This window comes from Chenopodium album, chromosome 21 (assembly GCF_948465745.1).
Source record: "Chenopodium album chromosome 21, dcCheAlbu1.1, whole genome shotgun sequence".
Classification (NCBI taxonomy): domain Eukaryota; kingdom Viridiplantae; phylum Streptophyta; class Magnoliopsida; order Caryophyllales; family Amaranthaceae; genus Chenopodium; species Chenopodium album.
Window position 1 is genome coordinate 17,582,068 of NC_137854.1, and position 16,428 is coordinate 17,598,495.

The 16,428-nt window shown below is 32.8% G+C and overlaps 1 protein-coding gene across 1 annotated transcript; it reads left to right on the plus strand.

Moving 5' to 3' along the window:
- The first annotated feature begins 7,355 nt into the window (after positions 1 to 7,355).
- Positions 7,356 to 15,813, plus strand: LOC145601339 (ankyrin repeat-containing protein At2g01680-like). The gene is made up of 3 exons (XM_081657338.1): positions 7,356 to 7,732; positions 9,348 to 9,757; positions 14,695 to 15,813. Exons 1-3 carry the CDS (start codon positions 7,414 to 7,416, stop codon positions 15,568 to 15,570), a joined length of 1,605 nt encoding a protein of 534 aa, XP_081513464.1. The 5' UTR covers positions 7,356 to 7,413; the 3' UTR covers positions 15,571 to 15,813.
- The last annotated feature ends 615 nt before the right edge of the window (positions 15,814 to 16,428 follow it).

Sequence of the window (16,428 nt, forward strand, 5' to 3'; positions counted from 1 at the left end):
CCTTTGACCTGGCCCGCAATCAACCTGCACTGACCTTAACCTGATCCGCGTAATAATCAGCTCTAATTACAAGTCTATTGCATGGTTAAAATAGGAATTAAATATACGTAATATTTGGAAACAAGATTTTTCTCGAACGTTAAAACTTTCATATTTTCCTTAATTTTAATAAAACTAAAGTATTTCGGATTCCAAAATTTGGAGCCGCTTCTAGTTGATTTACTAGATAAAACTTTTATAGTCTTTTCAAATTGTAAGTCAGGGAAACATGCGTAATTTTGCAACAAACTCCATTATATGCGCTTTATTAGAGTTAACTTTCATCTTCTTCTTTCTCCTTACTCACACCCACCTTCATCTTCTTCTTCCTCCCACTTATCTTCAAGCTACTTCAAGTTCGACATCACCAATACCAACATCTTCTTCATACTCCCACTCATCTTCAAGCTATTTCGATTTTGACATCATCAACACCAACTAAATTAAAACCCTAAGAACAACTTAAGAAATAAAGGGTATGGTTAACTCTAAAAGGTATGTGATGTGCTTTCCCTCCCCCGTTCACCATTGTAGCTGAGCTCTCCTTATTATCCAAAGCTGAGTTTCATCAATGGTAGCCATACTTGATTTGCGACATTTACTTTGCGAAATTGGAAAGAAATTACCTCATTCTTTCGTGTAATTGATAAATTGAAATGACACTGATAAATTTGTTTTGTTGTTGTTATTAATAGATAGAAGGAGGGGGGAAAACATTGAGGAAGAGAGAGAAAATGAAATTTGAAGCCCACTTGGGTTAATTTGCCAAACGGTAGCCAAACGCCGTCAACTTGTCACTTTCATGCAACTTGATAAAAGTAGAAGTATAGCAAGCAATTATATAGATAAAATATTCAACATTGGCCACATTATTTACCAATATGCCACCAAATTAACAAAAATTTGTATATCTTGGTAGTAAACTAGGATTCACTCAAAAGTTTCAAAGACAAAATTCACTTCTTGTTAAAGAAAATTACCGCTTTACTTTTGAAATAAAAACAAAACCCCTTTTATTAAGTGGACACTTACACTAAAGCCTTTTAAAATTTAATGAATGAAAAATATGATTTTTTTTTTTTTTAATTATTATTGGTTATTTAAGATTTTTTAATTAAAGATTGCTTACTCTCATTATAGGTTTTCTAGTCTCCCATGTTCCATGTAAATTACAAAATAACTTGATATTCCATTTGTAGCAATTCAAGTATTGTTGGGGTGCTTGTTATTTATGGTTTTCCGAACATTAAAATTGCTCCCTCTATTCCTAAGTAACTAACACACTTTCTTTTTTGGTTCGTTCCTTAATAATTGAGACGCTACTCGAATGGCAAGGACACACTAACATTTACTCGTAATTGTTTTTCTATCTTACATAATGACCCACCATTTTTCCCACCTCGCTCGAACATTCCACTAATTTCACTTTCCAATGACTCATGCACTATTACTATGAATAAAATAAACAACATTTCACTAACTTCACTTTACAATCAACAATTCAATAAAATTACTTCACTCAAACATTTATTAAACTTCGTACTCATTCCAATGTGTCTATAATATGTAAATGGAGGGAGTATCAATCAATCATATCATATTGGTACAACATCGTTGCTTACAGAAGATGTTATTACATACTCACATGATTGCCTCCTCCTTGTTGTTGAACATAATATAACTAACATATTTATAGAGTGAGAAAAATCATTCATGATTAACACTTTCTCTGCTCCAATAATAAATGGAGTTTTACTACTATTTATCACTCTTGGTTGACCATACAATTGTAACACCCCAATAATTCTCTCTTTAAACCTGTGAGGACCCTGAACAATATTCAAGAGAATTACTGGCGTGCTACCGCCACGTGTTCAAACGTTAAGGCTTTATCAGAAAATAGCAGCGGAAAAACTAAATCAGTCATAAATAAGTTTCAAAACCAACGAATGAAACCAAATTAAGTCATACAACTTGGAACCATTAAGGCCCTTATTCAAAACCCAATAAAAGTAGTAAGTGATTAAATTCAGTGTTCAAATAAATTCAAACCCAAAAGAAATAGTGTCGAATAAAATCGAATTAAAATAAATTCAAACTTGCAAAAGAAATAAAATGCAAACAACCAACTCTCTACTCAAGATCCCACAACCCTGATGAATGTTGCATGTGTAAGAACATTTGGTAATTCTGCTCCCCAATATTACAAGTGTAAAAATTGGATCGTCACAGGGTCATTGAAAGGCGAAGGCCATGACCAAAGAAAGACACACAAAGCACGCAATCAGCAAAGCTGAGTACATACAAGCTGCAAAATAAATTAAGAAATCCATAACATGCTACTAATAATCAATCATCATGCATCATTAAATTATAGACTCAACACACGACTCAACTATTTATATTACTAAGACTCCATTAATTAATAATAGGTAAATCATTATTTTTATTCATTGGATTACGCAATAGACAAGGTTGTCCAACCCATGCTCCATTTGGAACATCAATAAAAGAAAAACCCCATGCCTCCTTTCGGAAACATCAATAAACATCCAACGACCACGGGCGCGACTCCGTGACCGTAGTTAGTATGAGATCTCACCTAACTCCTAGTTTTGAAAAATATTTGAAATAAGAGACTCGTAGATCAGACGGCCTCGAGAAAAGTACACGGCTAATACCCCATGTATCCCAACCCCTGATTGTCATTACTCCAGAAGTGCACCAATCCAGAGTTTTATTGCTCATCCATTTTGCACTTTACGTGATTTACAGGTTTAGACTTGGTGATGACTCATATGCATAATAATACAATCAATCCAATATCAATTCAATCAAAAACAACTTTTCAATTTCAACTCTTGATTTATTAGTGGCAAGCAACATTTATTATTTATTCCTTTACTACCTCGGTGTATAAACACCTTGAATTGGTATGCCACTTTACTAACTAGAAATCACCTTTAATAAACTCCTCTCCTAAGCCAAATAATAACATCTCAATCAATACCCAATCAATCAAATTTACAGCAATACTAACTTACTTTAAAACCTTCAAAATCCAAATCAAACAACACTTTAAAACCTTCCCTTTTGTTAAACTTAAAGGCTTATATATAGTTCTTTAAATTTTCTTCGTAAAAACCTTAAAATACACTCTTATACATGAAATTACAGCAAGTTCAAAGTCTAATAAAAATCTGAAAATTATATAAAAACCCCTAAAAATCTCCCTTTTTAATGGGTGATTAAACCCTCTTTATAAAACATCAAAAGTAGTACTTAGAAACTATTTCCAACACTTAAAACTTCAGTATAAACATATATTTATGCTTAATTAACTTTAAACATAATTAATTTTATTAATCAAACTCAAGGATAATATTTTAAGTATAAAAAAACTTTGTTAAAATCAAAAACTGCCCGAAAATCATATTTAGAGGCTGAATTTGGCCACGAGAGGGTGGTGCTCACTACCAAAGGTAGTGAGTCTTTTTTAAAACGTTGTTTCCACATGGAAAACACTACTTTTCCATCAAAATCGGATGAGTTCAGAATCTGATCGAGATTAAAACGGGATTAATATTAACGAACGAAAATCTAAAAAATTAAAACACGAATCTATGTGTTCAAAATAATCTGGAATTAAGTTAAACTAATCAGTAGTTATAATCACCAAAATTTCAAAACATCATTACTATAAAAGCCCTAAATCAATTGTTCATAAAAACCCTAAAATCATGATTTTCAATAAATTGAAACCCTAGGTTTATAATTCATAAAATATGAAATTTATAACATAAATATAATCTGAAATTTATAATCTTTATACCATTAAAATATGATTTGATACTAAAAATATAATCTTTATACTAAAATCAAAACCCAAAACAATTAAATTAACATTAAGCAAAATAATGAAACAAAAGAGGATGAAAATAAGACTAACCTTTTTGTGTGGGAAATTTTTGGAGATTCATGGGGTATTTATAGGAGAGAATTATTGTAGGGTAAAAAGAAAAATTGGGCCTCATAAAAATAATGGGTCGATTAAGTAAACAAATGGGTTAGGCTTGTGTGATTGGACATAAATTGTAGAATAAAGGTGCATAAAATAATTTGTTCATATAATTTTCGACCCAGATTAATAATTTGAAACTTTTGAAATTAAATTATGAAAAATAACAAATAAATATTATAAATAAAATAAATTTTCATTTATAAAATATTTAAAAATACGGGGGATTACAACAATATAATTTAATTTATACGTTAAACAAAATATAGTCATGTGAGATCTTGTTATGTTTATTATTCCACATGAGTTGCCTCATATTTATATTATATCATAATTTATGATGGAAGAAAGATTATTACCTACCGTGCATCGCATGGGCACTAATCTAGTCTCAACTAAGGCTATGTTTAATTTACCTTATTTAATGTATTTTTTTATTAGATAAAATATTGACCTTATTTTTAAGCTAGTCCTTAAGGGAAAAAAAAACAATTTTATTTGAAAGTCAATATATATATATATATATATATATATATATATATATATATATATATATTAAATGATATAATAAAAAAAAAAAAGAGATAAAGATCATTTTAAATGATCCAGGAATCTAGATTAGGTAGAGTTTGGTCTTCAGAAAAAAAAAAAAAAAAAAGTAGGGTTTGGTTATGTCTAGTCAGGTCAGTTCTAGTTTAGATTTGAATCATATTTGAATTCATGCATGCCAAAATTCAATTGTTTCATTTAAGTTGGTTTTTGACACCTTAATAATTCTAGATAATCTCTGACCTCAACCTTCATCTGACAAATAATTAGACTTGATCAAAGCAAGCCATGCCCGCTAATTGGTATACACTAGACCCTAGTGTAGGTACCACACCCTACACCCCCCCTCTAAACGTTTAACAATCTCCCTCATATACCCACTTTCTACGATTGTACAGTAAAAAATCAAACCACCATTTATCTTTTTTCACTTTCTCTCTCCTCACCCATTTTCTGCATTTTCTCTCTCTACACCCATTTTCAGCATTAATCCAAAATTTTCAACAAACTTTGAGACAAATTATCCAAAAAAGTTGTTCAACTGCTACATAATTCAACAAATCAAGGTCGAAATTCAAAGGAGTAAGTGATTTTGTTCATATTTAATTCGAAAAAGAGTATAAAACCTAATTTTTATAATTTATTGTTGCAATTGTGTTACAGGAACATTTACTGTTTTTAGTTTTAAAACTAGTAATTTGAACAAGTACAATTTGAATTTTGAGTATGAAGTATTTCATTTTTTTTATTGCAGTATGAAGGAAATAAGTTCAGAGAAAAACATCAAAAAAAATCTGAAGAAAAGTAAGCATTAATTAAATTAGTTCGTAGTGGTTTTTTTTTTTTTAAAAAAAAAATTTATAAATGTTCATTTTCATTTTGATAAATATTCATTTATATATTAGTATAAAATCATTCACATGTTAATAAATGATTAATACAAATATTTATTTATATATTACTACATAGTCATTATAAAAATCTCCTATTGTAGATCAAAGACTTTTAAAAGATATTAAAACTTATGGTATAAATGTTAACATTTCTACAATTCCGAGGTAATTTATGAACATATACTGAATTATAAATGTTCATTTGCATATTTGAATCTATTTGAGTTTATATTTGACTTCATATGCTAAAATAAAAAATGTTCATTTGTATGATATGTTATGCACATTTATGAAATGCATAAATATTCATTCATGTGATTTGAGAACTGACTTATGCATACTATGAAATCTTTTGATCATATATGAAATTCATAATGTTCATTTACATATATAGTAATGTAAATCAATGTAAGTATTATACTATAATCTTAGCTATTTTTATTAAATAACTAATAAATTATATTTGTACATTCTTCAATTTTGTTTGCAGAGCGAAGGAAACCGTTTCAGAGAAGAGAAACAAAGATTATAGTTCGTAGTTATTTTTTTTATTATTATTATTTCTTTAATTTTTTTTATTTTTATGAATGTTCATTTTCATTTTGTTAAATGTTCATTTATATGTTAGTATAACGTCATTCACATTTTAATAGATAATAAATGTTAATTTACGTATTGATAAATGTTCATTTCATTATATATAAATGTTAATTTACGTATTGATAAATGTTCATTTTCGTTCTTATTTATGATCAATAAGTAAATGCATTAATTTTAAAATGAATATGTGCATATACTTAAAAGTTCATTTTTATACTACTAATTAAAGCACCCAATTATATCATGAATTAGTTATTTTTAACAAATTTAATAAGGAATTTCAATAAGAGTGTGTGCTATATTGTAGTTTTCATGGAAATGATTCTTACAATTACAATAAGGAGTGTTCAATTAAATGTTCAATTATAAATAATTATATGTTCATTTACAACTATTAATAAAATATGTTCAGTTTTGAAATATTATATGTTCAAAATGACGTCACTTGGGGAGGGGGGTGTAGGTAGCAGAAGCTACACCGGGGTGTAGTGTAAAATTTTCACATGCCCGCCAACCTCGAAAAATGTGGTGTTGGGATGATTTTTTGGGCATAATTTTCAAGCCCAACCTAACCCGATAACTCTAGCTTGGCCCGTGAACAAATAATTACAGAAACCTCCAACAACTTTTCGCTTGTTATTTACACTCGGGCGTACTGTACACTTATGAGTATTTTGTTCTTATTTTGATGATTGTTTTTTATTAAATCTTTAGACAAATATACAGCAAACACCAACCTTCGGTTAGTTAGGTGTACGGTAAATCCAGGTGTACTCCCTCCGTTTTTAAATACTTGCTCCACTTTTCATTTCCAGTCATTTTTTAATACTTGCTCCATTTCCTTTTTTTAGAAAGCTTTTACAATATTTAATTTATTTCTCACACCTAGTGGACCTAACATAACACTTTGTCTCCTCCAATTCTTCCACTACTTTTGCTTTTTACAACTTTTAATTCTCTCAACTACCCCACTACCTCCCTATTTTATTGCTTTCTCCAATTTCTCCTAAAATCCACGCATGGAAAAATAGAGCAATATTTAAAAACAAGGGAGTATATAACAAATTTTACCAATCAACGGCCAAAAAAAAAAAAAAAAGGTTCAACTTTCAATAATCACTCACAAAACCAAAAAAGTCATGAAAAGTCGTGAAAACGAGTGAAAATGATGGGGAAGAAAGCAAGAACACACCACCACATCTACCACCTCTCTACTCTACTCTACTCCATTATTTCTCTCTCCTTTCTCCTCCTCCTTCTTCTTCTTCTTCTCATTGACGAATTCAACTACACACCATTTCTACTCACTCGTCAATGGAGTCCAAACCCCCTCTTCTTCTTCGCCTACTTACGCACCAACACCAGCAATTCTTCTCTGCTGTTGAATCCGCTGATCTTCAATCATTACACCAGATTATCAACAAATTGGCTGAAGATGATGAACGAGCTTCAATCCCTGCTTTAATGGCGTTGCAAAATGCTTCTGGAGAGACCGCTTTGTTTATTGCTGCAATGAATAATTTGGTTGAGGTTTTTAATTATTTGGTTGGTTTTTGTGATGTGGGAATTGCGATGATTAGGTCTAAGTCTGATTTCAATGCGTTTCATATTGCTGCTAAGCGTGGTCATTTAGGTATGTTTAATGTTTTCTTTCTTAATTTTTGTTTTGATTGATTTTTGAACTTGGATGGTTTGATTTCAATTGTTTGATTTTATTTTTATTGGGTTTGTTTTAAGGTTGATTATTGAATGAATTTTGTTAGTTGTATAACTGTCAATTGTTGGAGCCTTTATTATACATCCGGGTGTGCCTAAAACTTTAGAATTCGAAAGTTTCAAGGGAAATTCTTGCTCGTTTGCTCATTTTGGGAGCGACTTATATTAACAAATGAGCAAGAAAATAGCCTTAGGTGTAACTAATTTTGCCTATGATCGGGGGTGCGACAGTTTATTGTCCACTACAATCAGTTTGTTGAGTCACTAAGTATCTTATAGGCCACTACAATTGCTAGATATTGTTCACATTCCAAGAAACTTTTTTATTTTTTATTTTTTATTTTTTAGGCCTTGAATTTTTGGAGAAAATCAATGAAATACAAGAAAACACTTCCTTAGGATTAAATACAGTTCCTTTAATGGTATAAATTTGGGAATTAATGACAAAATCACGCATAGATTGGTGTAATTAATGTTTAGTTAGTCTTATTGTTTTCATTTTTAGCTTTAATTCTTATGTGTAGCACTTAGGCTATGTTTATCATATTTCAAAGATTAATACGCTTTTCACAAATCACAATGTATAATGAATTGAAGGGTTTCTTTCTTAATCCTACACAAAGTTAGACAAAATTGAGATAATACCTAAGATTAATATGTCCACAAAGATGCAAGAGAGAAATTCTCATTATATAATAAGAACAAAAGTTGCTATTATAGCTTGCCTTTTTAAAGGTGACTAAACTTAATCTATACAGCTCTTGATATTAGCCCCTGACTTACATTTGAATGTTCAAAGATCAACTTTGAAATTTTTTTTACAAAAAAAAAAAAAAAAAAAAAAAAAAAATCTGTAACTGCCCACCCGAGTGGGGAATAGCTCCCCAAGTGGGTTGAAGACATCTCAATATCTGCAATCTAGAAACCGACTCACCTGAACCGGACCTTTTGTAGGTGAGGCACACTTTTACTTGCTTAAGTGAGGTATCTTAATCCTAGGCATTAGTTTCTGCATTATATATTCCATCAAGCCTAGCATTTGATCTTGAATTACATCAAGATCAAACCCATAAATCTTTTTCTCCACTTAGTTTATTAAGTTTAATTTCCCTTTTCCACTTTGGGTTATAACCAGGATGTTTAAGACACATAAAGTCCCTAGTTTGTCTCACAGTATTGTACTTGATTTCAATCTTTTTCTTATATTGTTATAATATTTTTGTTTCAAATCTAGTGTTAGTTGATTATTTTATAATATATATGTTACTTGATTAGACCTTTAACATTTTTCCTTATTAATTGTCAAGGAATAAGTTTAGGCTTTTATATTGTATTTTAGTTGGGTTCATGATCTCTTCCAATAAATGATATGTGTAAAGTTCCAAGTCATTTATCTCAGAGAAGTATAGCTTTCCTGTTCAACAGGAACTCGTTTCCAAAATATATGATTTAAAATCTCTCTGGGAGCTGATCAATTTTGAATTCATGTACAAGTAATTAATGCAGAACCTGCCTTTTTTTTGTGTGTTCAGAGATTGTGCGACAAATGCTGAACATCTGGCCTGAACTTTGTATGTCATGTGATTCCTCAAATACATCTCCACTCTACTCAGCTGCTGTTCAGGATCACCTGGAAGTGGTGAATGCCATATTGGACACAGATGAAAGTGCAGCAAGAATTGTCAGAAAAAACGGGAAAACTGCTTTGCATAATGTTGCTAGATATGGTCGTCTTGATATGGTCAAAATACTTGTAGAAAGGGACCCTGGAATCGTCTCCATCAAAGATAAGAAGGGTCAAACAGCACTCCATATGGCTGCTAAAGGCCAAGATCCTGCAATAATAGAGGAGTTGCTGCTTGCTGATTGTTCAGTACTGAATGAACGTGACAAAAAGGGAAATACAGCTGTGCATATAGCAACAAGGAAATGCCGCTCTCAGGTTTTGTTTTGTTTGTTTTGTTTGTTTGTTTGTTTGTTTGTTTTTTTTTCTTTTTTAAATGTTAATTCTTGAGATAGAAGATGAATAAGAGTATGCTAATTAATTTGTGGATGTGTTATATGTTCCTTCAATGTGTCCAACATACAACTGGTTGCACATATTTTCTCATGTGCTCTAATTACTGGAAAAAAAAGAGAGAAAAAGTCCAATCTCAATAATTATAGGCTTCTTTCCTCTACATTTGACTTCACTCTGGTCCTCTCCTAAATTCCTTTTCTCATTTTCCACATTGCTTTTGCTAAATCTTAGGGGCTCATTTGTCTTATGACTTTTTATGTAATTAAAACCTCTTAGATCTTAATTTTGCACTAGGCACAATCAGGTGCGAAAGCTGGCGCCTTAGCTTTGCGAGTCCTACAAAAGGCACGCGCCTACTGCTTTTTTCTAGGCTGCTTCCTGCACCTGAAGCTGTATCAATTGCTAATGTGTAAGATTAATCATTTTAAGAAACACTATGGAACTTTGTGAGGGTTAGGTTTATTAAAATGCTAGAGGACAGAGAAACCTCATATCCCCTAATTCAATTTGAAGAACCCTAGCTATGGATCACATGCCCCTTTCACCTTTTCACATAACTCCTTTTTTAGACTTATTAATAGAAATTCATATGTTTTTATGAGCAAGTAAAGTGTGCCTCGCCTACAAAAGGCGCGCACCTTCACCTTACTCCTAGGCTCCAAGGACTTTTGCGCCTTGCCCCTTTTATAACGAAGCCTCAAATTCCCCATTAAACACTCTCTTTAAGCTATGTTCTCTTCACCGTATTTTCTCTTATTTCAATTTTCATAAGTTCAATTAACATAGGATAAGGGCTACCGTGCAAATAATATTATATGAGGACTAATAAGTTTAGATAATATAAGATAAGGCTAAATAAGTTTGGATAATTTAAGATAAGGTTTCATAAGTTCCAATAAGATCTAATAACATCTTATGTTAGGTCTAGGTCTAATTAGATAAGATAATAACATATAAGATATTATAATATTGTATAAGGTAAGATAAGATAAATAAGAGTTGATAAGATAAGATACATGTTAATAAGTTAAGATAAGTTAGATAAGATAATTATTGGAGTAACAAAATAAGACAATATTGGATAAGTCAAATTCAAGTAAAGAGAACACTACCTTACTCTTGCATAAAATTGTGTGTGTATAATACATAGTTTGTGAAATGGAGTAGTAATCTTTCCAAGTACATGAAGAGAGGAAATGAAAAAAAATGAGAAATTGGAGGGAAATGTGGAAGCTCTTGTAGGCCATAAGGAGTGAGTTTCATGGCAGTGAATAGTTAATTTGAAACCAAAGTTATATTATCTCAGCCATTTTTTGGGTCACCAACAGAAGCATTATCCAATCAAACAATTTCTTGTTTATTCTTTTGGTTATCAGCCCCACTTTTTAATTTGGGAAATTCGACATAATGTTACAGCGTGGAAATTTTAGAAGATGGGGCACAACGTGAAAAAGTGAACACCTCAGAATTTCCCTTTTAATTTTGAACACTTATCAACCTTGTCCGTTGTCTTGTATCTACCGGTTATTAATTTCTCAGTTGACTCTTGGATCTATGACCAAGTCCCATAACCGTATTCAAGTTTGAGTATCATATGATAAATGTTTGTCTTAGTGTATGATTGGTGAAATATTTTATTATTATTATTTTTTTTAAAATATCTTCAATACTCTCTCCGTCCTAAAATAATGCTTATATTTTATTTTGGGTGTTCAAATGTCTTGCTTGTTTCTAATCAATCTATTTTTGTTTTACATAATTTTACCCTAGTGCACCAACTTTTTTTTATTTTTTATTTTTCCTTTTCCCACATAAACTACCCCTATATTGAAAGCTTCGTTAAATGTCATAATTTAGTTTTTAGTTTTTACCTCTAGTTTTGAGAACGTTACACACTCCCTCCACTAAACCTCAAAATCCTGGCTGAACCCGTGACCCAAAATTGACCCGAACTAACCCGACTCGACCCAAATGACCCAAAACCCAAGCTTGACCCGACCTGAAGTGACCTCTGAAGTGACCCGACTCAATTTTAACCCGAAGTGACCCGACCTGAAATGACCCGATTCTTGAAGTGAATGGGGTGAAATGATTAATTACTTAGGGCCTGTTCATATTTTTTGAATTGAGCTGAACTGAACTAAACTGAACTGATTGGAGCTGAAATAACTGATTGGGGCTGAACTAAACTAAACTAAATAGAGCTGAAATGAATATTTTATGAGAGAAGGAAGTTAGGAGTTAAATTGAACTAAACTGATTAGAGCTGAGCTGAGCTGAATTGAACTGATTGGAGCTGAACTGAAATTAAGCTGAAGTGAACAGGCCCTCAGTTTAAGGTTTCTTTCTTTCCTAATAAGTAATAGGTACCCCCGTTTTTTTAACGACTTTATTTTTATTTTCCAACTATTTTTTGTAAGTAAATTTTTTTTGGTGACCCGACACAAACTTGGCTCGACCCGAATTGACTCGAAATTGACCTGAAAATTGGTCCTAAAAATTGACCCAACCCGAACTGACTCGACCCGATCTGACACGATCTATGTTAATCGGACACGGCTAATATCGCGAAGTGTACGTGTCGACACGACACTTCACGAACGTGTCCGATCCTTCATTGCGCACTCGGACACTTCCATTAAGAGAGGAGGGGAAAAAAGAGAAGAAACATGAAAGAGAAAAATATCTTGTTCGAAAACCACCATTAATATAGAGAAGATAAGATAAGAAGATTGCCATTTATTAGAAGAATTTAACCAAGGAAAGAATTAAAATTAAGAAAATAGAGGTAGACATAATGAAAAATTTAATGTTTTTGTAATATATAATTTATTTTTATAAAATTTAAGTGACGTATTGACGTGTCTGTACCCGTGTCCAAATATTGGACAGACTCCCCATGCCCTAAAATTTTGGAACTTGCCGGATCGGGCACTTGGAGTCTTGGACACGGATCGTATCCGTATCCGTGTCCGACACCCATTCTCGAGTCCATGTAACATAGGACACGACCCGAACTTGACCTAACCTGCACTCGACCCGAAGTGATGACCTGAATGTGACCCGAAACCCGAATTGACCCGATTCAACCCGAATATTTGTTGACCCGACCTGACCCGACCAAAATTGACCCAAACCGAACCCGACTGGATCGACCCGTTTGCCATGTCTACCCTCCACTACCATTAATTTCTATGAGAGGAAGGGAGTAATAGGCTTGTTGGCATTTTTGAATTTGTGCCTAAAGCCCCAAGACTACCACTATATCTGATTGTTCTAATTAGGATCATTAGGTTTCTGATGATCCAAAATTATTCTGTATGTACTTTTTTATATGTTCCTTTTTCAGAGTCTTGTCTATATTCTCATGCAAACTTTGTGGATGGCCATCAAATTAGTGATTAGTCTACTTGGTGCACAAGGCCATAACTTGATGACAATTTCATTGCACTACGTGATCAATACCCTAATAGATGTAATTCTAGGTATCAATCAATGAAACACAGTGATATCATACAATTGATTTATAAAAATTCACATGTAGCAAAGAATCAGGAACCTGTGTGGGATCATTTGGGTTGACATTTTTTTTTTGTGCTTTCATGTGAGGTTTTAGTGGTAGGAGAGAGGAGTAGTGTGTACACATTAATACATTATGTCTATATGCATACATGCAAGTGTGTGCATGTAGGGGTGTGCTGGTGGGTGGGAGTGTGTGTATCTGGGAATGCACATTTGTGTGATTCACATAAGAGCATCATTGTGTCTTTGGGTTGTGTTGGAGTGTACCCAGGCACGACATCTGTGTGTTTTGCAATGTGCACCATTGTGTCTATGGGTTGGTGCACCTGTACGTGGTAGTATTTTTCTTTGGTCTTCACCTTATTCCTTTGACTTCCAGTATTTTGTCTTCTAACTTCTTTATCTTGAATCCTGTATATCTGGGAATTCTTGAGGTATTATTTTTATATGATTTCTCTACCCCTTATTAGTCTCGAGCTTATCAAAGAGGAAACTTGTAAATACTAGATTAGGTCCCGTACCACGCACGGTAATTTTAATTACTCCATATTTTCTTTTTATAAATTAATTTATGCATTTATGGCATACAAAATAAAAAGTTAATATCTTTGTAGAATAAATTATATTCCACAATAATTACACTTCTGTAAAAAGATTATTTATTTCCTTTTTAATCTGTACTTAATTGGGTAATAACATAAGAAAGGTAAATACATTATTGTTTGTTTATTTGGTTGACAAAAAAAAACTTTTCTTTTAAATAACTTCTTTAAATAAAATTTTCTAAATTTAAAAAAAAAAAAAAAAAATACTAAGGACACACCAGGAGATGACACGTGTCATTGCTGGTGTGTCTTTTAGTATATATTATTGATTATTGATTGTAGCCTGTAGCATTTCTTTTTTCTGTTCCCTATACTTTTTACTTCTGAGAAATATGACGTTGCGTCTAAATAGGATTTTTATTTGATAACTCTTCTTTTAACATACCAATGCCTTTCACTAGTACAGTGGGAGGGGATTTGAGTATGCAGCCATTCTCCAAACCTTGTAAAGAGTAAGGCTCTTTTTGGCAATTGACTTCTATGAAAATAAGTATAGCACACTTCAAGAAACATTTTGCTAAATTTTGCTCATTCAAATTGATAAATTGCTTATTACTCCAGCAATCTAATGTTGAGAATGAGGTGTTGCCCAGTTTTGTTGACATGTTCTCTTTTATGTTGAGATTTGCTTGTCATGTTTATACAGTACCTCTTCCTCAGGAATTTGGTTCATATTAGTCATACTCGTATTAATTTTTAGTTTCTGGAGTACTAATAGATTCTCTGTTACAGATAGTCTGCCTTCTCCTGAGTTACACATCTATTGAAGTCAATGCCATCAACAACCAGCAAGAAACAGCAATGGACATAGCGTCAAAGCTTCAATATGGAGAATCTGCATTGGTTATTCGGGAAGCCTTGATAGAGTCTGGTGGAATGTGTGCCAGGAATGTTGGTAAGATGGATGCAGCTATGGAACTGAAGAGGACTGTGAGTGACATAAAACATGAGGTGCAGTCACAACTTTTACAAAATGAGAAGACCAACAAAAGGGTTTCTGGCATTGCAAAAGAACTGAAAAAACTTCATAGAGAAGCTGTCCAAAACACAACCAATTCTGTGACAGTTGTAGCTGTGCTGTTTGCCTCTATTGCTTTCCTGGCAATATTTAATCTAAATGGCCAGTATGTAACAATTGGACCAGATGCAGGGAAAGCCAACATTGCTGACACTGTTGCCTTTAGAATTTTCTGCCTTTTAAATGCAGCATCTCTTTTCATTTCTCTAGCTGTCGTCGTTATCCAAATAACTTTAGTAGCATGGGATACTCAAGCTCAAAAGCTAGTTGTCACTGTAACTAACAAGCTAATGTGGGCTGCCTGTCTTAGCACTTGTGGAGCTTTCTTGGCTATAGCTTTTGTGGTTGTAGGCGATGAAGGTTCATGGATGGCTATCACTGTAACGATACTGGGGACAATTGTGTTGATGGGGACTTTGGCTAGTATGTGCTACTTAGTATTTCGACATCATTTCAAGATTTTTGGAAATGACTCACAAAGACGCATCAGAAGGGGAAGTGGAAGCAAATCTTTTTCTTGGTCCTATTCCATCAATGTCTCTGACATTGACGAGTATAACTCAGACCATGAGAGAATTTATGCTCTATGATGTACAAAGTTACTTGTTCTTGGTGCTTCTCGTGTATACCTCTTTATTGTTGCAATCAATAGATTACTGACAGTAATCTGTAGATAACTAGGTGTGTTTAGGTGGGTTTGATTGTTTTATAGTAGTGCGTTTGGTGTGGCTCTCGTGTTTCTATGTATTTGTTCCTTTTCACCTACATATGTATCTATATAAATATTGTAAATTTTTCCTTACCTTTTAGATAAACAAAAAAGTAAATGTCAATATTATTTTACGAATTATATTTTAAAGTAAGAAAAAGTTGTATGATATATTTTAGGCAAATTTGTCAAAAAAAAAAAAAAACCTTTTAAATGCAACATTTTGCAAAGAAAAACCTTTTAAAAGCTTTTTGGCAAAAGAAAACCAGAAGTTAATTTTTTTTTGTTAAAGACAACCTGTGCCTCTAATTCACGTAATTAAGCTCTAATTTTTTTCCTAATTACTCTCTAACTCTCACATAGCCCTTTATTAACTAAATTTATTTATAAACAAATATAATAATAAAAACCACCATCTCTACAACCAACCAACCACCATCACTACCACCGGCCAGCCTTTTCTCCTCTGACAGAGTGGCAATAGCCCCCCTCCCCCAATCGAGTCACCGCCCTGAACGGCTGAACCGCCGGTGGGCCCTCTTCCTTTCACCCTTACCCCTGCTGCAACCCTCCCCCTTCCTTAAACCCTAACCCCGACAATTCCACTGATGATTTTTTCTCTAACTGAGACATCGATGATAGCATCAACATCGAGTGGCAGAAGATCCTCAGCGACGCGACGATGACGGAGAGAAAGAAGGAGACAGAGAGTGAGTCAAGGAGAGACAAGGAAGAGGGA